General features: G+C 41.2%; 1 protein-coding gene across 7 annotated transcripts in view; it reads left to right on the top strand.

Annotated features, from left to right (window-relative positions):
• The first annotated feature begins 710 nt into the window (after nt 1–710).
• mcf2lb (mcf.2 cell line derived transforming sequence-like b) overlaps nt 711–24,939 on the top strand; it is a 40,920-nt gene continuing 16,691 nt past the window's right edge. The window contains exons 1-7 of one of the 7 annotated variants that reach the window (XM_054787021.1): nt 711–796; nt 1,414–1,465; nt 1,666–1,683; nt 1,768–2,197; nt 17,332–17,415; nt 20,650–20,764; nt 22,952–23,042. In XM_054787021.1, the coding sequence (XP_054642996.1) occupies nt 2,119–2,197; nt 17,332–17,415; nt 20,650–20,764; nt 22,952–23,042 (369 nt within the window). In that variant the 5' untranslated portion in view covers nt 711–796; nt 1,414–1,465; nt 1,666–1,683; nt 1,768–2,118. The other 6 variants (XM_054787020.1, XM_054787018.1, XM_054787023.1 and 3 more) reach the window with 6 other exon arrangements.

The following is a 24,939-nucleotide window of genomic DNA, read 5'->3' as shown; positions in this document are numbered from 1 at the left end:
ATCTCACCAGCCTTTTTCTTGAATGTGGACGCCACCGCCGCCGCTTTCTCTGAAGTCCATCAGCACAAGTGCAGGTGTTCAATCCTGAGGTCTCCGAGCATGACAAAGGTGCCAGAGAGGTCACGTACCTTCCTTACAACACTGTTTGTATTATTATTAACCAGTTGAGAGTTTTTTTTTTCCTTTGAATAAATAAAAGATTATTTTTTTCCCCTATATTGACTATTTTTGCCAGCCTGTCTGTAGCAACTGAGGGTTAAAGCATTGTATTGTCATTCTGCTTGGAATAAAGAAATAGTGAAAACACTATATGAAGATTTCTTGTATTTATTATCATTATTTATTATTTACGTTATTATTATTTTTAAGTGAGGGATTCTGATGAATAGTCAGGATTACCTATTAAATTGTATTTTTAACGTTATTATATTTAATGTACTGTATTTAAAAATGTATTTGTCTAGTTTGACCCGAGTGCTATGGAAAAACCTCACTATATTACTACTATTATGTGTTGTTAATTACCCACGTTTTAAATACATTAAACTATGTTTTAATTATCAATGATTTAAGTTCACGGTATGGATTTCTTCAGCAAAATGCAAAACTACCCTTAAGTGTAGTGCAATGTTTCTTGCAGCCAACAGGGGGCGACGAGGTCTGATCGCCCAAAATAAGCAAGGCTTTGGGGTATTCTTAATTTGCTCACGTCATTTGTAATCTTAAAAGACAATGACAGAGGCTATTATCAGATATATTTAAACATTTTTTCCAGGTGAAAAGTTTTCAAAATACGGTAATGTAAGCCACCTATTTAGTATCTATTGGCAAATTTGCTGTTGTTTCGCACCTAGCTAGCTAATGTATAGGTAGCGCTGACCGTAAATAAAGCTTAAGGAGATATAAAAAATGTGATCTTTTATCGTTTAGGAGCTGAAAGAATGGGTCAGAATAGCGCGTCACACATACTTGTGCAGTACGTTCGTTCTTTGTTATATTTAGCCTCGAAATTTAACATTTTTGAAAATTGACGAAGCGCCCTTTTTTGTTTAATGTTTACTGTTTTCACTATGCAAACTCTTCCATATTACTGTGTTATTCATTGTGACAAAACAGGACATTTTATACCATTCATAAAGGTCCTGTTTGCAAGAAAAGACTGTGGGCTCCTACTGTTCTTATACTTGCCTGTGCCGAGCTCATTTCACTGCGGGCTCTAAGCTTGTACAATTTGGACACGTGTCTAGTCTCTTCCCACTTGTTTCTGTGTGAAGTGTGAAGTGAAGGTTTGTTAAAGCATGTTTACACGTTGTTGCACGTTGTTGCATGTTACGTTTAATGCAACGTTACGTTTAATGCAACGTACAACTAAGTTTACAAACGATAACACTGTCGTATCATTATAATTTGCAGTGTGGGGGGCATTCAACTGACGACCCGCTGACGAAATCATGAAAGACATCAGGTGGGCCCCTGAGTTCACTTCAATTGCAGTAGATCCTTAAAAACAGGAGAAGCGGCATAGAAAAGGAATGGATGGAATAACTGGTGTAGGTCCAGTAAATGTTATTGTACGTGCATATTTTGCCCACTAGATGTCACTCCTGTATCAGTTTTTATATGTGAAATCGAGGCTGACCTATTGTTTTCCCTCCCCCACGCTAGTGTGCCAACAGTGCACAGGTTTGCACCATCACGCGTGTCGCAGCTGATGCATCACCACCATCATCATCCCGCTCCAGCTCCTCCCTGTCTCCTTCTCCACAGCACCCTCCCTTTCTCCCTGGCGGAGGACGTGTCAAGGTAGCCTGGCTTGTGTGGGGCGTCGGCATCACTTCCTCCTCAAGCATCCTCTCAGAAGCCGAATACACCCATGCAGATTCAACACCCTTATCTATGATTCTTACAAGACTGCGACTTGAGAGACACATCTTGAGTTAGCTGGAGCTAGCCACCGTCTTTCCCCTTCTCCCCTTTCACCACCCCCCACCCCCACCTCTTCCTCCCTTTACCAACCACTCTCTGAGGAGCCGTCCAGTAAAAGCAGGCAAGCTGTCTCTTCTCCCCAGGAAAGTGTCTCTCGGCTGGGCTGCTGGTCTCCCGCTGCCCCTCTGGAGGATGATCCTGTGGATGAAGACAGAAGAGATGGACCTGGGGGAGCTGCTGGAGAGGCTGAGGACGGTCACCAGGAGCATAGGTGGGTGACGACACCCTACACACGTACATATAACCTGTATACACATAATTAACACTATGGATCCATGAAGAGGTGACACAATGATACGTACAGGGCTTTGGTCTTTATGTCCTTGTGAAGACGCAAGGGGTGCTAATACTGTACAATATATAGCAATGGCCATGCTATCATTTTGCCACACAGTTGATCAGAAATTAGATTAAATGTACTTAAGCTTAATAGGTGTTAGCACATTCTCTTCATTAGGTTCAAAAACTCATGAGATCCAATACAAAATTCCTGCCTTTGTTTAGGTAATGATACTAAATATTGAAGTTAATGCTACTAATATCATTTCTGATCCATGAGATAACTCCAGAGTTTAATTATGGAGCATTATGAGCAAGCGAATACGATAATGTGGCATTACACTGCAAGTGATAGCGACTCATAATACTGCTAGCCCCTCAGCTTTGAAAAATGGCACAACATAACTGTGTAATAAAACCGGAAGCCCCTTCCTCCCCTTTCCAGCTTGCAGTGAGTGGGCAGACCACCAGAGCATGATGAGAAAATGCAGTTCAATTAATACTGCACTCACTGAATGTGCTTGCAGTAAATGTGGGCCGGTGTCTTGCATGCAGTTGTTACTGTGAAATGGCTCGAGTTATGGTGAAAGAAGAAGATAATAATCGAATAGGACGGGAGAGAGAACAAGAGGCAAATAGAGATTCAGTGAAGTCAAAATAATTTAGTACAGTCTTCTAAGATGAGGGTTTCTAAGATGAGTTTAGTAGTAACTCCGTCCATCCATTTTATATGCCGCTTGTTCTCACTAGGGTTGTGGGGGTATGTTGGAGCCTATCTCAGCTGACTTTGGGCAAGAGGTAGGGTACACCCTGGACTGGTGGCCAGCCAATGGCAGGGCACATATAGACAAACAAGCATTCACACTCACATTCATACCTATGGACAATTTTGAGTCTCGAAATAACCTAACATGCATGTTTTTGGAATGTCGGAGGAAACCGAAGTACTGGAGAAAACCCACGCATGCACGGGGAGAACATGCAAACTCCACACAGAGATGCTCAAACGGCGATTCGAACCCAGATCTTCACGATCTCCTGACTGTGTGGTCCATGCTAACCACTAGGCCACCGTGCGGCCTAATAGTAACTAACTTTGTTAAAAAGAGGAGGGCGTGAGCCTTGCACTCAAATTGACTGATCTGTAGAAGATTGTCTTAACATCTTTGGTTCCATTATTGCTTTCGCCATACCTACATCTGTCCAATAATCTGTCCTGGCGTTAATCAATCCCTAGTATCTATCCCTGCAGCCATCCTGGCACATGTCCTAGTATCCATCCTTGCATCCATTCTAGCATCTGTACATGCACAAATGCCCAGGGGAGAATCGAACCTAGGTCTTCCCGATCTCCAAGCTGTTACTGTGTTGGCCAACGTGCTAACCACTAAACCACCGTGCAGCCCAGCCCGGCCCTGTTGTAGTATCCTTTCTTTCATTCATGCATCCACCTGAGCACTCTTTTACTATCTTTCCTAGCGTCCATTCTTGCATGCATGCATCCATCTTAGCATCCAGTCTAGTATCCATCCTTGCATCCATGCATCGACCCTAGTATCTGTCCTTGCAGCCATCAGTGCACCATAGCATTCTTTCTAGCATTTGTTGTAGTATCCTTTCTTTCATTCATGCATCCACCTGAGCACTCTTTTACTATCTGTCCTAGCGTCCATTCTTGCATGCATGCATCCATCTTAGCATTCAGTCTAGTATCCATCCTTGCATTAATTCTACCATTTGTCCTTGCATCCATCTGTCCATCCTAGCAGTCTTTGTAGCATATCATTGCATCCATGCATCAATCTTATCATCTGTTCTTGCTTCTATCAGTCCATCCTTGGGGTGTGTCTAGCATTTGTCGTAGTATTCATCCTTGCATCCATCCTAGCATCTTTCCTTGCATCCATCAATCCAGCCTAGCATCTTATCAATCCATCCTAGCATTCTTTTCTAGCATTTGTCATAGTATCGAACCTAGCATCTCTCCTCGTATCCATCCGTGCATCCATGCATCCATCCTTGCATCTACCCTTGCATCCATCAATCCATTCAAGCATTCTTTGTAGCATATATGCTATGGTAGCCATTGTTGCATCCATCCTAGCATCTATCCTAGTATCCATCCTTGCATTCATGCGTCCTCGACTACTAATGGCTCGTTTGACCTACTTCCAGTTGATTTAGAAGGATGCCCAGATGATCAGTGAGTCACATGCCTCCTCCTTTCCTGTAGACTTGTTTTCATACAGACCCAGGCATTGCTCTTTATTATTACACTGCATAACAGACATGACACATTTATCTGTTCATACTGGATGTGCTGGTTCCCAGCCTAGGTGCAGGGACAGGAATTCTGTAAAAAGTGGGACAGAACCCCCAAATATTATATACAGTATATATATGTTTGTTTGTGTGTGTGTGTCTGGTTCTGGTTCCCTCTTTTAACCTCAGGACACAGGTAGCCATGGGCCGGTAGATTCTGACAGTATGGCAACCTTGGGCAAAAATATCAGGGTTTGACGGTTTCACAATATTGTAAATACAGCTCTAAAATATGGTATTTAAAATATCTTTATTGAAAAGAGAAAATAAGTCAAGTTAAAACAGTCATTTTTACAACACATCATATAACACGATGAAAGTGGAACATACACTCCCAACATTTTTAAGTGTTAAGATGGTCTGTCTCGCTTCCATTGTTAATTCCCTTTTTTCTTGCCATTTTTGTAGCAACAAATTACTTTCTCTAGTACAATGTTGTTCAAATGATGTTCACGAGTATATAGTAATACAGTGTGTTCCGAACACTGTTTTTATGCAGACAGAGGAGGTAGTAAGTACTCCAGAACCTGGAACACATGTAGGAATTATTTGCACCAGCTGCCAAGGCTTGATCAACCTCCATTTCTGCAGAACAGCTTTAAATTGTTGACCCATTTTGTGGTCCCCGAAACAGGCCTTTTTGTATAATTCTGAAATACACATTATTTTTCAGTTTTGGGTAACCTTACCTTTTTTTTTAACCTCTGGTACTTCACCACTTACCTTTGTACCATTTCAATCTATTCATTCGACTTGAACCACACAATTTTAATAAATAGCTGGAAAAAATTGGGGTGTTCTAAAACTGTATTTAAAATAAATAACAAAAGCTAACTAGAATTCTTTCTAAATAAATAATAAATTCAATGCCATTCTCAATGCAGTCTACTGTGGCTAAGCCTGCAGATCAAGTCAACACAATAAATATAAAAAAAAAAAAAAAAATGCAAATAATTGCAATTATATGGCTCAAGAAGGTCACAACATAAATAATAAAAAAAAACCGCATAATGTTACGTTATTATTTTGTAGTGGCAAGGCATACTTTTCCACAAACGTCTGTTTCCGGGGTCATGTGATAAACGGGTTATACCACTTAACCTCGATTCCTGTCTCGTTCTGAAACACATCTCCACATTTGGTGACCCTCGATGTGAGTAATGTGACAACCGACAACAGCACACCATACCGGCGCCGCTAAATGCTAACGAGGCAGGTAACGACTTTTGCCAACTTTTGTTGGCAAAAGTCGTGTGTTGTTTTTTCTTTTTTTTTTTTTTTTTTTTTTTTACATTTTTTTCATTTTTTTTCTTGTTTCCATTTATATTGTTAATTAGGTATACTTTAATTTCCATATCTGACTTTCACTTTATGTTTTAAAGCAGCCTGTTGTGGCACTATTTTATCCTGAAAATTTACTCGAAATTGATGCCATGTTTGTTGTAAAAAAACACAAGCCTTTCGGTCCCTTCAGCATCACAAACTCGGCGTAACACTTCCCGTATTTGGTACCTCTGGCCATCAAAATGAAAGCACAGCAGTAAAACATGCACCGTTACGCGACACAATCAGTCCACACTTTTCATTCAGAAAACTGGCTTGCTTTGCAGCATGTTTTATAAAGCAGCGTTTTCTCGTTCAAAAAATCTCACCCAGTTTCACCTCTTGTTCTTCTTTGCACATACTCCAACACCCATCTATACAGGCATCGATTTTCTATGCCGCTTATCCTCAGTCTGCTTGCTGGGGTATGCTGGAGTCCACCTTAAAAGAACCGCTGTTTTTTACTTTGGCTTGTTGAGACGCTGTTGCACTGCCCATTTGTTTCGCCATCATACAGGGTTAGCAAGCAGCATTAGCTATATGCTAACCTGCAAAACAGCAGCATGTACCATGTAACACGCTGTTAATGAATTGATTGGCTGTGGAAGTAAATATGTGCAAACAGGATCTTATCATTGGCTGGACAGTACTAATCATTGTGGTATATGTTACCACTTGCTGTTGTTCCCTGTCCTTCACTGCGTTGCAGTGCAAAATGGTACAGAATAAATTGTTGTTCAGGTTGGATTGTATTTTGTGCGCAGAATGTTTTTATGGTGGGCAGAGAACAGTGCACGATTGTGCATGCGCTAAGCTTAGAGGGAACATTGGTCACCAGATGGATTGTATGTGACATTTGCTAGTGTCAAACCATTTGAAAGGAATTCTGTGCAGCCCGGTACCAAATGACCCATGGCCCGGTACCGGGCCACGGCCCGGGGGTTGGGGATCCGTGCTGTAGACCACCCCTCTGCCTTGGTCAATAGATCTAACTGTGCATGAATAGATCAAAGTCGGCATGAAACCGTACCTGCGAGTCCTCATTGTAGGCAGAATTCCCCATGCAACACAACGTGAGTTGGCGCAGTGAGATGCTCGTCGCTTTATAGCGTACTCTTCTCCAGCAGCTATAAAGGTGATCTAGCTGTGCGTCGGACAGACGGCACGTTAAGTTTGTGCTCGATGTCCTTCCCTTCCTGCTCAAGCTTGGCCAAGTCGTTTACGTTAACCTTTTACAACTTCAGTGGTCAAAGACCCTCAGTTACATTGTGCTTGTGTTTGTTGTATACACAACACATAATTAATAAATAGCATTGCATTACATATATTATAACTCCAGCAATGCCTTCTTTTTACACATAAAGCAATTAGAGTGGCCATTCAACCCTGCTCTCACACACATCAGCTCGCCTGCTTCTGCTTTGTTGTTCATCTCCTTTCTTCTTCTTTTGAAGTTAACGTCGGTTGGCAACCTAGCTCATATGCGTATTACTGTCAACTACTGGGCTGTGGTGTGGAGCAGAAGTTTGTCAGCAAAAAAAAAATTCAATAATAAAATAAAATCGGGAAAATAACATATCGCACAGTAGATGAAGCATTTACTCGCTATGTCTAAAATTTTAGTTGCAAAATGTGACCATTTAGTTGCAGTTTGTAGCTCTGGGTTGACTCCACTAGAGATAAGTTTTGGAGGTATCTGTGAAGACAGAGAGCGGGGAAAGCCAAGGCAGATTAGTGGAGGGGTGGAAGAATATAATTAGCCCAAGCAACAGAAGGGGATTTGTGCTCTACCGGCTGCCTTCCCCACCAGTCCTCCTGTCTTCGTCTATAGCGAGACTGTCAATAGTTACACTTGCAATGAGGTATGTGAGTCCACCGCAGTCTGTGTGTTCATGCAAAGCAGGGCCTATTCTTGCCTCGAGCGTCAGCAGCGACCATTTGTCTGTAGTGACTCAGCTCTTCAGTCCTGCCAGCTTTGCACTTAAGTCCCCGATGTGGATCTGCAGGAGAAGCCGGACTTGTGTGGCGTGCACCGTGGTGGTCTCGACTTCGCTGGAGGCATGCAAGAGCATGTTGACCTGATCCTGAGTGACGGTGGAAGTTTGTGAGGGTTTGAGATGTCTCTGCACGAGTTCTTGCGGGAGGGCAGCGAGGCGTCCTACCGGATCATGAACAGACTCAGTCTTCTGATACAGAACTTGGACATCTCAGGACTTGGTTCTTCTTTTCCTTTCAGCCCTGGCAGCCGTAAGAATTCCTGGAGAGAGTGGGATGGTAAGAGGAGAGGAAGGACAGGCAATTCCTAGTGGGGGAAGAGTGCAAAACTTAAATCATGGCGATATTTATGTTGTGTTGTTTGTAGAGCTTATTATTGTTAGTGTCCTGCCTAAGCTACAGTAGCTCTAGCTATAGAATTTAGTGGCCATTTGCACACAGTACAATAGAAAACACTCATATTTTTGTCCATCAATTTTATATACCGCTTATCCTCACGAGGGTCACGGGGGTATGCTGGAGCCTCTTCCAGCCGACTTCGGGTGAGAGGTGACAGACAAACATAGACAAACAACCATTCACACTCACATTCATACCTATGGACAATTTAGAGTCGACAGTTATTCTAACATGCATGTTTTTGGAATCTGGGAGGAAACTGGAGTATCCGGAAAACACCCACACACGCACGGGGAGAACATGCAAACTCCACACAAAGATGCCCAAGCAGAGATTCGAACACAGGTCTACCTGATCTCCTGACTATGTGGCCAACATGCTTGCCACTCGGCCACCGTGTGGCCCTCATATTTTTGTTACTGATTAAAAAAAAATTACCTCTGCAAGCATAAATCACAAGGTGGGAGGTCATGTTTTGGTCACCATTTGTTGGCTAGTTAGTTAGAAGGGCCTGCTAATGTCGGTACAGGTCTGGATAAGAGGGCAAGGAATGTATGTTCACCATTACAGTCTGCTAGCATCGTGGCTAAGTGGTGGCAGTGACACACCACATCCAGCAGACGAGTGTAGCTAAGTTAGTTAGCTATCAAAAAAGTGTGATCCAAACGGTAATGTAAGTTTGATCGCCATTTATCGGCTAGTTAGCTAGAAGAACTTGTTAAATGTTGGTGCAGGTCTGGAAAAGGGTGCAAGGGATGTATATTCACTTTTACAGTTCGCTTGCATTGGCTGGCAACCATCCCAGGGTGTTCCCTGCCTCTCACCCAAAGATAGCTCCAACATACCTGTGACCCTAGTGAGGACAAGCGGTAATAGATGGATGAACAGTCCACTTGCATCAGGGCCAACCAAGTGGGGGCAGTGATGCTTAATAGATGGATGAACAGTCCGCTTGCATCAGGGCCAACCAAGTGGGGGCAGTGATGCACCACATTCAGCAGATGGAGCAGTGGTGAGAAAAAAGCTTTCTGTGTGTACAGCAGTAGGTACTCATTTTGTAGTGCTTGTTACTGCCACCTACAGAAATGGAGTAGAATCCTCCTGCACGTTACCTTTTTGTTTGTTTTTAAATCATCTTTGTTGTATAAGGAGTTATTTTGTAGTGTGGAGCTAGTATAGTTGCAGGGATGTTCGTGTTCACTTTCATTCATGTCGTGTTCATGTTGGTCGAAAACATTGCTTATTTTTTGTACTATTTTCTACTAAATCATCGCACAAGCACATTGTAAGTCACCATCAAATAAGTGTGCATTAATCTTGCTGGTGTACAACTCTCTCTCTCTCTCTCTCTCTCTCTCTCTCAGTCCATTGCTGTTTTTGAATGCACCACAGTGTGTGTCCATGTGTGTGCGTCAAGCATATAAATGTGAGCGTCTGCACAGTGCTTTTTGCTGCCATTTGGGTTTTTGGCTGCAAAGACAGCAGCTTTAGTGCGGCGAAGGGAGTGTTTGCCGTTCAGTTTGTGTCAGTGTTTCCACTGAGACCCTCTGTGGTCCTTGCAAGACGCAGAGGAGGAAAGAATGGTGAGGAAAGCGAAGAGGAATGCTTGGAAATGGGAAAATGGCATGCCAATGGTCACCCTTAAGTCACGTAAGTCAGAAGAAATACTGATTTTCTTACTTGTGCTCTGGCTTCTTATGCGAAATTACCTTGTATGGTCAATTTTCGGTTGTGCACTACAGTATTTCATGGACATCCTTATGGGTGGTCTTTCTCTGGAAAAATACCAGGGTGTCCACATTTAAGAGTCTCAGATGAATCTGTAATATAAACGCAGCCTAGGGGTTGTATATACAAGAACAGTGCTTTGTTTCTGCCAGTAGTTTACCACACTAAGACACTTAGGAACCTAAAAATGCATTTGCAAGCTGGTCTCAGAGGCATGAGACTATTACCTGGAATCATTGTCGTGTTGGTGGGTTGTTTACCTGACAGCAGCATTGCCTGCGTGTTGCACATTTTTTAAAAATGTCTAAAACACTAAAAATGGCACCAAGTGAAGTCGCCAACTACTGGTCTGGCATGATTAGGCTCCAGCACACCCACGACCCTAGTGAGGACAAGGGGTATAGAAGATGGATGTATGGATGGATGGATTGTTCTGTGTTTGTAAAACTTTGGTTCCTTCTTTGAATCTGTGTAGTACACGTATATGTGTATCCGTTTACGGGACAACGACAGCCAAACATTTGAAGCCCCAAGAATCTTTTTAACTGAAAACATTGTTTTGGCGGGTTAGTTACATGACAGCGTTTCACAGCCTGGATGTTTAAAACATTTTGAAAATGAATGAACAAATCGCCAGCTACTGGCCTTGCAGGCATATTACAGTGTTTTTATAGTTTTGTGTGAACACTGTGCTTGTTTCTGTACTTTAGTAGACCAACTTGTGCATGCATGCATTTAGTAGACCAAGTCGTGCATGTCTCCAACCTGTTGGCTTTGGTGTTTGCTCTCCCCATGTTTATTGTACTGATAACCATGTGCGTACCTTGGATTCATAGGGGCAAACCAAACCCCCCATCCACACGATACACACTTGTTTAAACTACCCAGCTGCATTAAGGGTGGACTGTATCTTCTGATACAAGTCACTGAACTTAAATTGTCACATTGCAGTTGAGGAACAGTGCTTTTCTTTGAGGGTCTCTTGAGAATTACTTCTTTCAGTAAGATAGTGATAATGGAGTCTTTTGAGTGGTGTAAACAAGGCAGAGAGCTCTCAATGGTTAATCAATGGTTAAAGGGGGATTCAGGCTGTTTAAATGGAGGCTTTGTACTTTTAGGTCCACAACTCCTGAGATAATACAGACAAGGAGGCTGGCCAAGTATTGACCACCTGACTACGTTATTATTCATCTAACCTGTGCAGTGCAGCATAATAGAAAGCAAGCAAACATAACTATTTTTTTTTGGTGTTGACTACTTTTACAAAGATTTCAAAGACCACTTCATCAGGTATGCCTACATACTGTATCTAAAGAGATCCAATAGAAGAACCGTATCAAAAATTATGCTTTTATAAAGATAATGTTCCCTTTTGATTGGTACCTTTGAGTATGACATAGTGCATCTCTACACCACTGCAAACTACAACCACAACAATAAATATATTTTCAAAACTGAGCTTTATTATCTCAGTACACTGCTACCTCGGTTTTTGTTATTAATCCGTTCCAAAGTGTCTGTGTGAAACCAAAATGTACGCAAACTGAAACAATATTTCCCATAGGAAACAATGGAAATCCAATTAATCTGTACCAGATATTCAAAAATGTTAACACCAAACACTTTTAATATTGAACAATTATAGTTTTACATGCAGAAAATGCAAATGCATTTAAATGACGAATGAAAGGGATAAATCAACATTTACCGTCACCTTGATTTGACTTTTGTTCATAAGGACTGGCACGGACCGGAGAGGCAGGATGGGAGGAGAGAGCCACGCTTTGCTATGATTTATTTCTTGAGCTCAGTAGTGTTCTCACCTTCTTTATCAAAGTGCTGGCTTTTTTGCGGCTGTACTCAATAGAAAAGTGGACAATTGTGGTGTAATTGTGTTAGTTTGCAAAGAAGGTACATTAGCAGTGTGCTGCTGAGCTGGGCGAGGGCAGCGCATTACCCTGCTGGAGGAAGAAGTTATGGGTATCTAGGCTGGAGGGAGGGGTCAAACATGACAAGGTGGCTTTTGTCTGCTATGGGGAAGGTAACCTGAGGTAGAACAGGGAAGTAGTACAGCACAGTTACTGCAGGCTGTAGATTGCTTTGAATGTGGGGAAGGGGAGTAAGGGAGGGGTCCGAATGAGAGGGAATCTTTTGCGATGACTGGAACAAGTGCAGCGAGTCAACAAGCTTGGAGCAGCAGGACGGAAGCAGAGGAGATGTCGGATTCCGGATCTTTTATGGACGTTGAGTTGGACTCTGGGTTTTGCACTGAAGCGGACTCAGAGATGAGTCCTGCAGGACTTGAGAGGGTGGCTTCAGATGAGCTTCAGGACAGTGATGAGCTGGATGGGTTTGGATATGAAAAAAGGGATAGATGTTCAAAAGGCGATAGATGGAGGAGGAATGAAGAAAAGGGAGAAGGACGACCAGAAGAAGACACGAGTGGACAGCTGGATGTTTGTTTGCAACCTATGGACATCAGCTGGGATCACGTACGCATCTCCCTGGAGGAGGTTGAAAAATACTACAGATTTTCCCGCTACTGTCACTGGTTGAGTGGTAGGTGTCAGATATCTTCTCGCTTTCTTGGCCACTTCATTAGATACACCTGCATAATGTAATTAGATTGACTTATGTTACCCGAATTCCAAATTGTATGACTTCAGGACAATTTAAATTCAGAGGTTCGACTTAATCTGTTGGTTTGTTGTGTCCAGCAGGACTTAAAGGAAAACTTCACTTTTTTTAGAATTTTGCCCATCATCCACAATCCCTATGTGAGACAAGAACACACGTCTTTCTCTTTTCTGTGCATTCTGGATTCATCAATAAAGCCCTTTAAAAAACATCCAACATCTAAAGATCTCCAACAACATTTTGTATACATGCTGTACCATGTAGTAACAGGCACATTCATGATATCATGTAGAGTTTTATTCGTTTTAAGCATTACCGGAACTTCTTTCCTGGGTGCATTGATTTTGCAGAGCGCATAGCAACTAAAGCTACTTCCGTGAATAACAGCATCGAGAACACATTTGCAATCACTAATCATGGCAGACTTAATGACAGCGATTACTACTTTGGGACAAATGGAAATCCAGAAACCTTACCTTTCGATCCCAAGTATACAGAGGATGAGTTGTAAGCAGAGCGGCCAAGAAGAGAGGCCACCAGACGGGGGCTGAGAGAGTCAGGACCGGCATGACTTGGAGCTTTCCAAGCCATGCCAACAGAAATCAAGTGTTTCTGCTGCACTGAGTGGCACACAATGTTAGCATCAATTGTAAGGCTTTGTGTATCTGGCGAGGACACTGCTCCAAGAGACTGCACTACAACGAATGGAGAATTGTTGGCCCTAACAAACCCTTCAGTGGTCACCACATTCAGTGGACATGTGCAACTGTGAATTGTAATATGTGATGTATTCCAATGTAACTTGTATGCATGTTCAAATAAATGTAACCATAACCATAACAATAGTTTCATATTGTAGAGTAAGGAGAAATATGAAATTGGATTCAATAGCTACAGCCATTGTCATTTAAAGTAGTTAAGAACGTTTTGAGACAAAACTTGGCGCCACTCTAATGTGTGTCAGTAGTAGCAGGCGGTCCAGTCCAGGTGTGTGACCCACTAACGTTTGACTCGTTTCCCCACAAACACGAGCTGCACAGTAATCCCCTGTTGTTAAGCCCTTTAAAGAACATTAGCGCCTCAAACAGCAGGTGGCGTGCATATGTATGCATGCATTGGTGTGTGATAGGCATGAAATATAGTATCTTGCTTTGCCAAGACAAGAGCTGCTGTATTTTGCAAACATACAAATAGTAAGCTCAGTAATAAGCTCACTTTTAATTGGCGCTTGCCTTGTAAGTGTGCGTAATAACAAAAAGAATGTATTACACGCAGGTACCTAATCACAAAGTGTCATAAGGTCTTTGTGACATCACTGATACTTAGCAAATGAGTAGAGTAACACAAAAAGAGGTCTGAAATCCGACTCATGGACTCACAATAGTAGAGTGGTTTCACTATAACGTACAATGGTGTTGGTCTGGTCCCATTCTTATTGCTCGCAGGGTTTGGAATGATGCGGATAATAGGCGTGGATGGTGAGTGGTGTTAAATCTACATTATGTTGCTTTAATGAGCTGAGTTATAACAAATGCATTAAGTACAGGACTGTCGAAAAAGCCTTTAGATCTGTTGTTTTAGCAATGCTGGATTAGCCTTATCTGATGATTGCTCTGCCTCTATCCTACAGTAAAGTCACAAAAAGGAAGACAATTATGAACATCGTGGTGCGATGATTGTCATTGTTTCTGTCCTACTATTTACTATCAAAAGGATTGCAGTGGAGAAAGGTAATAAAAACATCAAAGCTAACGGTGGCCACAGACTTTTGGTCAGTATTGAAGATAACTTAATCTAGAAGCAGAAAATATATTGTGAATTTTTGTATGAACTATAATCATTGTAAATTGGAATACAGATATATGACCAAAACTGACATTTACTGACATTTTAGGAGGGGGGATTTTTACTCCTTTTGAAACAAAGCACAGTGGGTGTTGGTTTCGATCTTATGTGTGGGAGTCGCCGGGGGGCTAGGGTGTGGCTGTCTGACTGAGTGGTGCGACCGGGCCTATTTGAGCACCCTGCAGATGTCCCATCACCTGGGGCAACAAGTGGCCATTATCGTCCAGGCGGCACTGCTTTCTACCAAACATCAGAGATGAGGTCGTTTGTCTTGTTTCATTCATCCATGTCCACTGTTGCTTTGTTCGCTTTGTGCACACCCCCGCTGCAGGTTACAATGAAAGGAAACAGGAAGCTGTTCCTCAAATGCCTGTTCTTACTTCACAATCAATAACTGTCTCTTGGAAAATAAACCAGTCAATAAGAACAAGCTTTATTGGTTTACCTGGCAAGTGAATTTGAGACTCTTTAAAGCAGCCATCACCAAATGGCGGACCTCGGCCCGCATCTGGACCCAGTGATGGCCCTTCCAGACCTGTGATCAATTAGAGCAAATGGAAAATTCACTATTAGAGAAGCATTGGTTAAAGGGTGATGTGCAGGATTTCATTACATTTGATATTCATGTGAGCTCGTCTGTTTGATGCAGTTTAAGACAAAATAAGGTTTGGACCTTCGCTCTGAAAACATTTGCATGAACGAACCTTATTAAGACCCCTGCTTTAAAGCAACAATATGTAGAAGTTTAACTTTAAAATTAGTTTATTTACATCTCACAAAAGTGTACCAATGTAATTGCGTCTTGCCCACAGTCAAGCATGGTAATGGTAACATCATGATCTGGGGCTGCGCGATTGCTAACAGCACTGGGGAGCTGCCGTTAAGGAAAACATGAATTCCAACATGTACTCTCTTGACTTATTTAGTTCTTGCTCCTTTATGGCTATTTATGCTACACCATTAGCACTCAAAATATGAATTGAACAGGTAGCTGCCACCATCTTAATTCTCTCAGTGCTTCACCAGATCCCTGATTCCATGTACAGTCGTTTCAACATCCTTCCCTCACTCTATTGCGGTTTTTCGAAAATTAATAAATGACCGCTTTTTCATGGTTGACGATGAAGTACTAGTCCAAAAATATTGAAAGACAAGTTATATGTAGTATGTTACACTGTAAGACATTACCTTAAATGACATTACCTTAACACTGCATGGTGTCAGCCATGGCATGTCCGACATGACATAGTGAAAAAAAGTTCTCCCATTCCGTGTAGAAGTGGTAGATTTTTGGCTTCTAACTTTGTCCTTCTTCCCCACTCCATTTGAAACCTTTTCTTGTGTTTAGAATAAACAAATTGGAGGCTAACTAGTTAGCTTGGTACAATGCTATGCTTAAAGCGGCGGCCATCTCCTGTTGTAAACAAAGAATAATATTAGCGTAAAGGTGACTATAGGGGTGTTATCTCAAGTCTACAGGGCTCTAATAATGGTAAAAATTGTATTTAGAAAGTCAAACAGGTTTTCTGTGTTCTAACAATGAAAATATTGCATTTATTAATATTGAATGTACTTAGCAGAAATTGACTTTTTGCAATCGGGTCTGGAACGAATTAACCGAGATAAACGAGGGACGACTGTACTCTGATTTCCTCCCACATCCTAAAATCTTGCATGTTTGGCTAATTGTAGGCTGCAGGTTGTCTATAGGTGTGAATGTGTGTGTGAATTGTGGTTTGTCTATATGTTCCCTATGTTTGACTGGTGAGTCATCTGGGATAGGCTCCAGCTCACCAGCTGACCCTAATGTGTACAAGTGGTATAGAAAATGGATGTATGAATGAATGCATTCATTGGAAATCATAGTAAAGTCAATTTTGAACACTTGTTTTGCTTCAGTCACCAAATATGGTTCACTCTGCCATGTCTGGTCCACTCAGGGTGACATTCAGGCCCATCTTAACCAAATACCTTTACAAATGGAATGGTGCTTGTGAACGTCAGAATGACCTCATGTGGTTCGTTAGTCCACTTGACTGTCCTCTTGACAGTCGCGAGGCTTTTGTCCAACGAGGCTCCTCTGGTTTGACCACAACTCATTAGTCTTTTGATTTTTTGGCTTCTTCCAACTTTCAGCTGTCATTTTCACTCTGAATCCTTTGCTACTTTCCATCCAACAAACACTGCCTAATAGGTTTTACATGGTCTGAAGTCAGTGTGAGGTACAGCAGATGGTGATACACTCCTGATCTAAATTTTAAGACCAGTTGAAAAATTGCACAAATTTCCATTTTGCATTGTTGGATCGTAAGGAGGTTTGAAGTAGAGCTTCAAAATGCAAAAAGAAGAAATGGAAGTGAGACAAAAAACATTTTCCTGGTAGACCCAAAAAAATGTCACCGGCCCTGAGCCAGAGGATCCGATTCGAGTGGCTGTCCATCAAGATACGGGACGTCCCTCGGTCCAAATGAAGGTTGTAACTGGTGCCGAGTGCAGTCCAAAAACCATTAGATGTCATCTGCGAGAGACGGGTTTTAAGAACAAAAATGTCTTCAGAGGCCTCGCCTCTTCAATGCCACAGAATTGCCCGTTTGAAAACACTGGTATAAAGTATGTCCGAACCAATTTTTTGGGTTCTTAACAAGAAGGGCGGAACTACCGGTACTCATTACTGAGTCCTTTTTTGAACATTCTATTTCTATTTTAGGGGGGTTTCTTTTGATTTTGAATTTTTATCAGGAGTGTATCCAGGTCTAAGTTAAGAAAGAAATAATTGCTTATTCACCTTAATTTTTTCTGTGTGTTTCTTGCCTCCAGATGAGATCATGCAACTGGAGAGCAGTCCTCTGCAAGCTGCTGATATCACGCCTGAACTCAGGAAGCAGTTTGCCTTTCTTACAGGTGACACATTCATTATTATTACTTACAGTACATGCTTTTTTAACCTTATGAGTCATATAAAGTGTACATGCAAGCATTATGTCAGGTCGCATATCTCAACCAAGCTACTTCTCACTTGGAATTACTACTAAGAAGAAATCTGTTCATTTATAATTACCATATTGACCCAAATATAGTACCACCCTGAATATCTGACGACCCCTTGTATTTTCTTCTTTGGTTTAAAGACAAGATTGAGCTTTTTTGTTTAAATGAGGTTTTCAACAACTGGTGGAACATAAGGAAAGACATATTGTTTGCTAACTTGCTAACAACCTTAGAGACGCTTCATTCCAGTTGGTCTCAATGCTGCGTCTCTCCAAGTCACTTGTGTGTGTGTGGATGACAGGAAGAAAAGCTCTGACTCCCTTCGGGAGAAGTCATTTTGTACCAACTTGATGCTTTGCATGTGTAAATGTGTAAATCTCTAGACCTCGAACACAAAACATATTTTTCAGACTTTTTTGAATAAAAAAAATATTTTATACTGGGGTCAATATATTATAATATTAATGTTTGTTATTATTTATTAACATTATTAATAAATATTAGTATTTTTCAAAGGTTATTATTTCTCCAGGAAACAGCATCAATATGATTGTCTGACCCAAGATATTCAAGGTAGCTGAGGTCAAAGGTCTCCTTTCTTCCTCAACTGCTCTCAGTTTGTAACAAATGTCACCAACCTTTTCTGGGATTATTTTCTGGTGTGTCATTTATTTTGAATTATGAAGACTTGAGCTAGCTGATGTCAAACACCAAATCATGGTATTTTTTGGTGGTATTCTAGCGGGTGCATCTTTTAGCACAGTTTTTCAGTGATGGCAGCAGTTTTCCAGTCCAACGCATCAGCTTTTTTTTGCATTGGCATAGTTCCCGTGACCTATTTTTGTTCTTGCCAGTTAAAATGTCACCTAATCTCTTTCTTGAAACACAAAATGGTAATGGATTAATTCAAAGGACATGATCTCATCTTCTCGATTTTATGATTTATTTTTATTGTTATTATTATTATTTATTTGCTTAGAGATGCATGTGTTGTGATACTTATGTTTTTTCTTTAACGATAAATCAATATGTTCCTCCACCTGCATGCATTTCCTCCATAAACCATGCTGTTACCTTGCGGCCACAGCAGGGTAACAGGAACCATTTTGCAGACAAGCGGACAATATTGGAACCATGACCGTGCACTTGCTGTTGCCATAGCGACAACAGAAGAAAAGGCAGGCGGGATTGATATTCCGGGCACATGTGCTGACAGAGCAGCTGTTAAACACAAGCAGGGTGATTGTGTGTGGAAAAAAAGTGTGATTGGCAGTGTAGTCAATAATGAAACCAAAAACAATGACCACTTCAATTTTTTACTGTTTTATTTTTATGTCAGCTTTTGTCAAATGTATACCATTTTATTATGAATATGCAATTACAATACATTTTGGAATGCTACTGTAAATGCGTGACCTAAATATGACCGTCTTCGACTAAGGGTTTTCATAGTCACATCTGATTCATGAGCTTTTGTCCATAGTCCATAGTGGGTTTTTTGTAAGAGCAGAGCTAATGACGATCCCGACAAATAAAATAAATGGCATTTGCGGCTTTTTCCACATCAAATAAAAAGGCTGAAGCACACAGATTAACAAATAAACATGGGTAGGTGTGCAAACAACAGTACATTAATTTATTTAGCGACACAGAAAGCAAGATAAACAAAACTGAACAACGGTCATGAGAGTCCTGTTGGGTAATACAAATGTAAAGGTGAGAATATGGGTGTTGTTTCATGTCTAAAGGGCTCTAATAATGTTAAAAAACGTATTTAGAAGATCATAAACAGGTTTTCTAAGCCATAACTAGAAAAATATTCCATTCATCAATATTGACTCCTATTAGCTGAAATTGACTTGACTATACCACATACAGCAATGTAACATTAAGTGGGACAGGAGGATAGTGGGAATGTTGCTCCAGGAGCCAACTAGCAAAGCTATGTGAACTACTGTGCTAACATTACACTCAAATTTAACTGCAACAGCATGCTTGATTAGCCTATTTGCTGAAGAAAAACATGATCAAACTTATAGCTCCCATGTCTGTGGCTGACTGACAGATATTTGGCAGTGCAGGGATTCATTTTAATATATGTATTGAAGCCAGCCTTTTTGGTTTTGTTGTTTTTTTTTTAAGCCATCCAAGAAATGGTGAGCATATACAGTACACGGGATGAGGTCATGTAACTATGGTTGGGTCAGAGGTGGTATGACGCAGAGGTGTGGACTCGAGTCACTATTTTGATGACTTTGGACTCGATTTGGACTTTGACATCACTGACTCGGTACATAACGACTTGACAATACGTCAGACTTTCAGTGTGTTGAGTAAAATGCGTCCCCATTCAAAGTATCAACTAACCTGATGATCATTATGTAGTTTGCAGCAAGACAACATATTTTCCCTTTGAATCTGCCTCATTGAATGTATCTATTAATGTCCAATCAGGTTTAAGAAAAAAACAGCGAGTGTGGATTACATTTCTGTGGTCTGACTAAATCCTGAATGCTATGGTAGCACTCTTTTTCTGTGACTGTGAAGTCTTGTCACACTGGTCTTATTTTATATTTAAAAAAAATAAAGCATTTCACAAAGCATTCATTGTATTTGTCAAATTTAATAGATTGCCACATTGTTAAAAAAAAGCATTTTATTCGGGAGACACCAAACACTGCTTATGACTTGTATGGGCTTGTAAGCCTATGACTTTGGACTTGGACCGACTTTTCTTATTGAGACTTGCACGTCTTTACTTGAGACATGACTTGAGATTAAAGACTTGAGACTTACTTAAGACTTGCAAAACACTGACTTGCTCCCACCTCTGGTATGATGTCAGAGAGGAAGGAGGTCATGAGGTCATGAAAAGCCCCAACTTCATCAGCGAACGTTTGACTGCCTCTTCTCTCAAAAGTGGAGCAAACGTGAGGGACATGATAGCTTTGTCTCACATTTGGTGCGTATGATCAGGATGTAGGGACTATTACTTTTAGAACATCATTGAAAAAGTCACTTGCATAGTAGGGTACCATTAAAAGCACAGGTTAAAGTTGCAACAACAAAAACAAACAACTGGATGTTTTATGTATTTTGTTTGTCTTTGTATGTACTGTATTGTGTATGTGTTTTTCTTTTTTGCAGGAGGCAGAGGAGACAACGGAAGCCCCATCATTGTGTTCCCAGAGTTCCCATCCTTTGGCGAGATCACCGACAGAGAGTTTCACAACGTGCTCACCTACCTGACAAGTGTGCCCAGGTATGCCACCTCGATATTACTGTATAGCAGGGGTCACCAACGTGGTGCCCGCGGGCACCAGGTAGCCCCCCCATGACCACATAAGGTGCCCACAAGCCTGCTTTTCATTCAGGTTTTCAGTTAATAATGAAAGAACAGTAGAAAGAAATGCATTCTGAAATACAAAATGTGAGTTGTGGACACCAGCATTTTGTTAATGTTCTGGTAAAACAAGCATATTCGCTTTGTTTGGGTTTAAAATAAGCTCTGAAAATAAATGTTACAAAAATGAGTAGCTCTTGGCCATTTTCATTTTGTAAAAGTAGCTCTCACAAGGAAAAACGTTGGTGACCCCTGCTGTATAGGCATGCTGCTGCACACACAAATTGAAGGAATTAGTCATCTTCATGTCTGCTTCAGGATACAGCTGGGTGATATATCAATATTTTTAAAATATAAACATTGTTCATATCGATGTAGACTTAATTTGCGCTGTTCCCATGTATCTTGACACGGATGTCTCACTCTTCACTCTGGGTGTGTCAGTGCTCTGAGCCGGGCTCCTGCTTCGCCCCCCTCCATGCATAAAGGAGGAGCTCTTGGTGACAAATGTAGCTACTTGGAGAGTTTTCTGGTATTTGGGGACTTAAAAGTGAAGTACGTATTGTTGTACAGTTTGTGTTTTGTCCACCCCGCCCCCAAAGCAGTTGCAAGCCGTCTGTTCAGCCGTTAGCTCTCTTGAGGCACGATGCCACTTTGGTGTATCTCACCCTGTTTTACAGAGCGGGATCTAAAATGTAAATGTTTCCTAATTTTCATTAAATGCCTATTCATTACACACAAGCCTCATTCGGACTCAGTTAACTGTTAATGTGTCAGAACTTGTGATGGAAGAACGATGTGTGATAAGTAAACAAGTAGTCCTTACTAGAAGACACAAGCTGGAGGCGAGTCTGGATGTAATTATTACGCTGTCTGGACTTTGAGAGGCGCTAGCTGAGATAAAATATGAAAATTATTTTATTTGGATGGCCAATTTTAAATGAACAAACTAAGAATCAATATTTGTAGTTCTAAATGGAATTAAGGTGTTTTCACTCACTTTTTTGTCTCACCTACAATGTTCAGCTTTATAAAAAAAATTAAAAAAAATTTAATGTAACAACTTTACATGACATATTTGACTTTGACTTTGTCTACACTCACTTAGTGGAAAAAATATCGGCATTCAACATATATTGAGATAGGTGTTTTGGTCCATATCAACGAGCACTACTTCAGGAAGACTGGAACTAATTGAAATGACGATTGATCACCATGAAGTGACATTATTCGGTGTACCATTTTAAAGGTTACTGGTTCATGGGGGTGTAATGAGCCTCAATTCGTTTTGATTATTAAAGACTAAGAGGTCTTCATCAGGGGCCACTGTTTGACACCTATCATTAGCACCGCAATTCATGAAACTGGCCTATATTTTTATTTTCACAAGCCATTTCATTATACTGTATAAAGATTGGACATTTTTTAGGCACGCATGCACAATATAATGAGGTCGAATACAAAGTTAATAATTGTATATGTTTGTCTATAAGGATGAAAGACCATTATGACTAGATAACACTCCTGTTTACAGGGAGGCCTCGTCTGAGACCGCCCTTTGCTCTTGCTCTAAGAGCTGCTCATCACTTTGCAGCAACCTTGTGATTGGCTCACAATTCAACAGCCTCCATCACTCATTGGACAGCTGCCAGATGCAGGGGAGGGGAAGGAGGTGGGGCTTAGGCTGAGTATATGCAGTGTTTACACAGTGGGATCTACTGTACCTTTGTGGAAGGTGACTTGAGTTTTGGGACTGCTCTTTTATTCTGTTGCCTCGCTGGAGAACTGCTGTTCCTGTTACCCCCAAAAGCATGCAGGGAGGATGTTTGCTGATGAGACTATAAGGATTGTCAGCTGAGAGTGTTTATTGTCTTAATTACCCTTCGGAGTGGGCATCCATTGTGGAGGGTGGGCACAGGGAAGGGGGAATCCGGGCCAAGTCATCAGGAGGTGCGTCCTTGTTTGAGAAGATAAAGAGCGACACAACACTCTGTAGCTTCATCACTTGACTCACAAGGAAAAAGTGTGCACATTGTTTTGCATTTGGCTTATAATTTTATAGTAAATCTTCTTTTGTGAATGGGTTTTCCTTCACTGTGGTACTAGTTTGCCATCAACAGACGTGGGCTTCATCCTCGTCATTGATCGCCGGCAGGACCGATGGGCGGCCGTGAAAGGGACTCTGCTTCGGATCGCGGTGAGCACAGTCTTTGTTTTGGGAATGTTTGCAACTCCCTCTCAGTGAGAGACACTTACCTCTACGTAGTCCGATATCGGAGTACAGCAGGAGACCATTTGTGTCCCTTGGAGTACAAACTACATTAATGTACCACATAATTGGATTGATTATTGGACCGCTATAAGTGTCAAAGGATCAAATATAAAAGGTTACATGATGATGTGATATGAAAATTGGAGCTCATTGAATATTGGAAAAGCTGTGGATGTGTCTGTCTAGGCTTTTCAGTACAATATGCCAAATTTGACATTAATTTGACAATGAAAGCAGGCTACGTTACAGTACTGTATTTACCTACATCCTAAGACAGTGAAACCTACAAGGTTAAACATTCATTCCAGGACGCTGGTTGACCTTTGAATTGCTCATATTTGAAATCAGTTTTTCACCATCATCATGTAGCATACCCTAAGTTAAGGTTGAGTTGCTTCACATAAAGACTAGAGCATTGGTCGGCAACCTCATTTTTGGCGTTCATGATTATCTTACGACGGGGGAAAAAAAGACTTCTCGCTACCGCACGCAGACAGGTACACTACGACTTTCCCTCCCTCAGAACTCAGCCAGGATGCATTAACAGACTTACAAATACAGTCGTCCCTCATTTATTGCAGTTAATTGGTTCCAGACCCGACCGTGATAAGTGAATTTCCACAAAGTATGATTGAATTTTAAAAACAGATTATTTTTGTAGACGACCTGTTTTTGATGTTATATATGGAGTTTAACATTTAGAGCCCTGTAGACATGAAAAAAACACCCCAATGGTCACTTTTACACTCCTATTATTCTTTGTTTACATCACATTGCGTCGGCTACGGGATCACTGCAGTGACATATCAGACGTCCGCCTCTAGCATAGCAAGCTACTGAGCTAACTAGTTTAAACAAACTTACCACTTCCACATGGAATGAGAGGAGAACCTTTTTTTCACTCGATCTCAGGCATGTCGGCTCGACTCTGCTGGCTCAGTAGCCAGTCTCCATGCAGTGTGAAAGGCAATGTTATCTAGCATCATGACTCATAACATCACTGATGCCTAGTGACCAGAATACTACATATAACGGGATGCCGACAACTGGACTAAAGTATCTCACAGAAGTTACCACACCCCTCACATTTCAGCCACCATTTTATTACAGTATATGGTTTGTAGGGACAACACTAGAGAAATGAAGCTTGATACTACTTTACAGTAGTCTGGGTTTTTAGTTTGTACAGCAATATATATATGTTTAGTTTGTATAACGAGTAGGCACTAAGTAATACAAGTTATAATAAAAAGGTTGCTGAAATGTGGGGGGTGTGATCACTTCTGTGAGATACAGTATGTGTGGCTACTTCAACCCTCCAAATTGCAGTCCTCCATCGCCGTGTTTGATACTACATTATGGTGACAGTTTAAGCTTAGAATAGATTGTTATAATTTAGATTACTTTATATGGGAAACAATCTTGGAGGTGCCACTATGTTATGATTTAAGTAAAGGCTGTTTCCCTCTTTTGTCCATCCCTCTATGTCGCTACCAATGAATGATGAATAGCGCCTGTGAAGAGAGATGATATCAGAAAGTGACGTCATCCTCAGCGATCTGAATCTTGCATCTCCCCTCCCAGATTTTGTTTCCTTTTGCTGTTTTTTTTTTTTCAATTCCATGTTGAATCAGTCATGTTATACAGTGGAGGAAACAAAAAATAAGAAATAAAACGGGATGTGATTATTTTCCGCTCAAGCTGCTCTCTGGAGACACTGATGGAGGATGGTCGCTCGTTTTAAATTAAATCAGCTTTATCTCCCCAGCACAGCTTGTGAAGAGGAGCTTTCTGCCCTCCTCTGCTATAATGTTCTGTCTGA

The sequence above is a fragment of the Dunckerocampus dactyliophorus genome, chromosome 9 (assembly GCF_027744805.1).
Source record: "Dunckerocampus dactyliophorus isolate RoL2022-P2 chromosome 9, RoL_Ddac_1.1, whole genome shotgun sequence".
NCBI lineage: Eukaryota > Metazoa > Chordata > Actinopteri > Syngnathiformes > Syngnathidae > Dunckerocampus > Dunckerocampus dactyliophorus.
The sequence above is the reverse complement of the archived record's forward strand: the minus strand, read 5'-3'. Positions and strand labels throughout refer to the sequence as shown.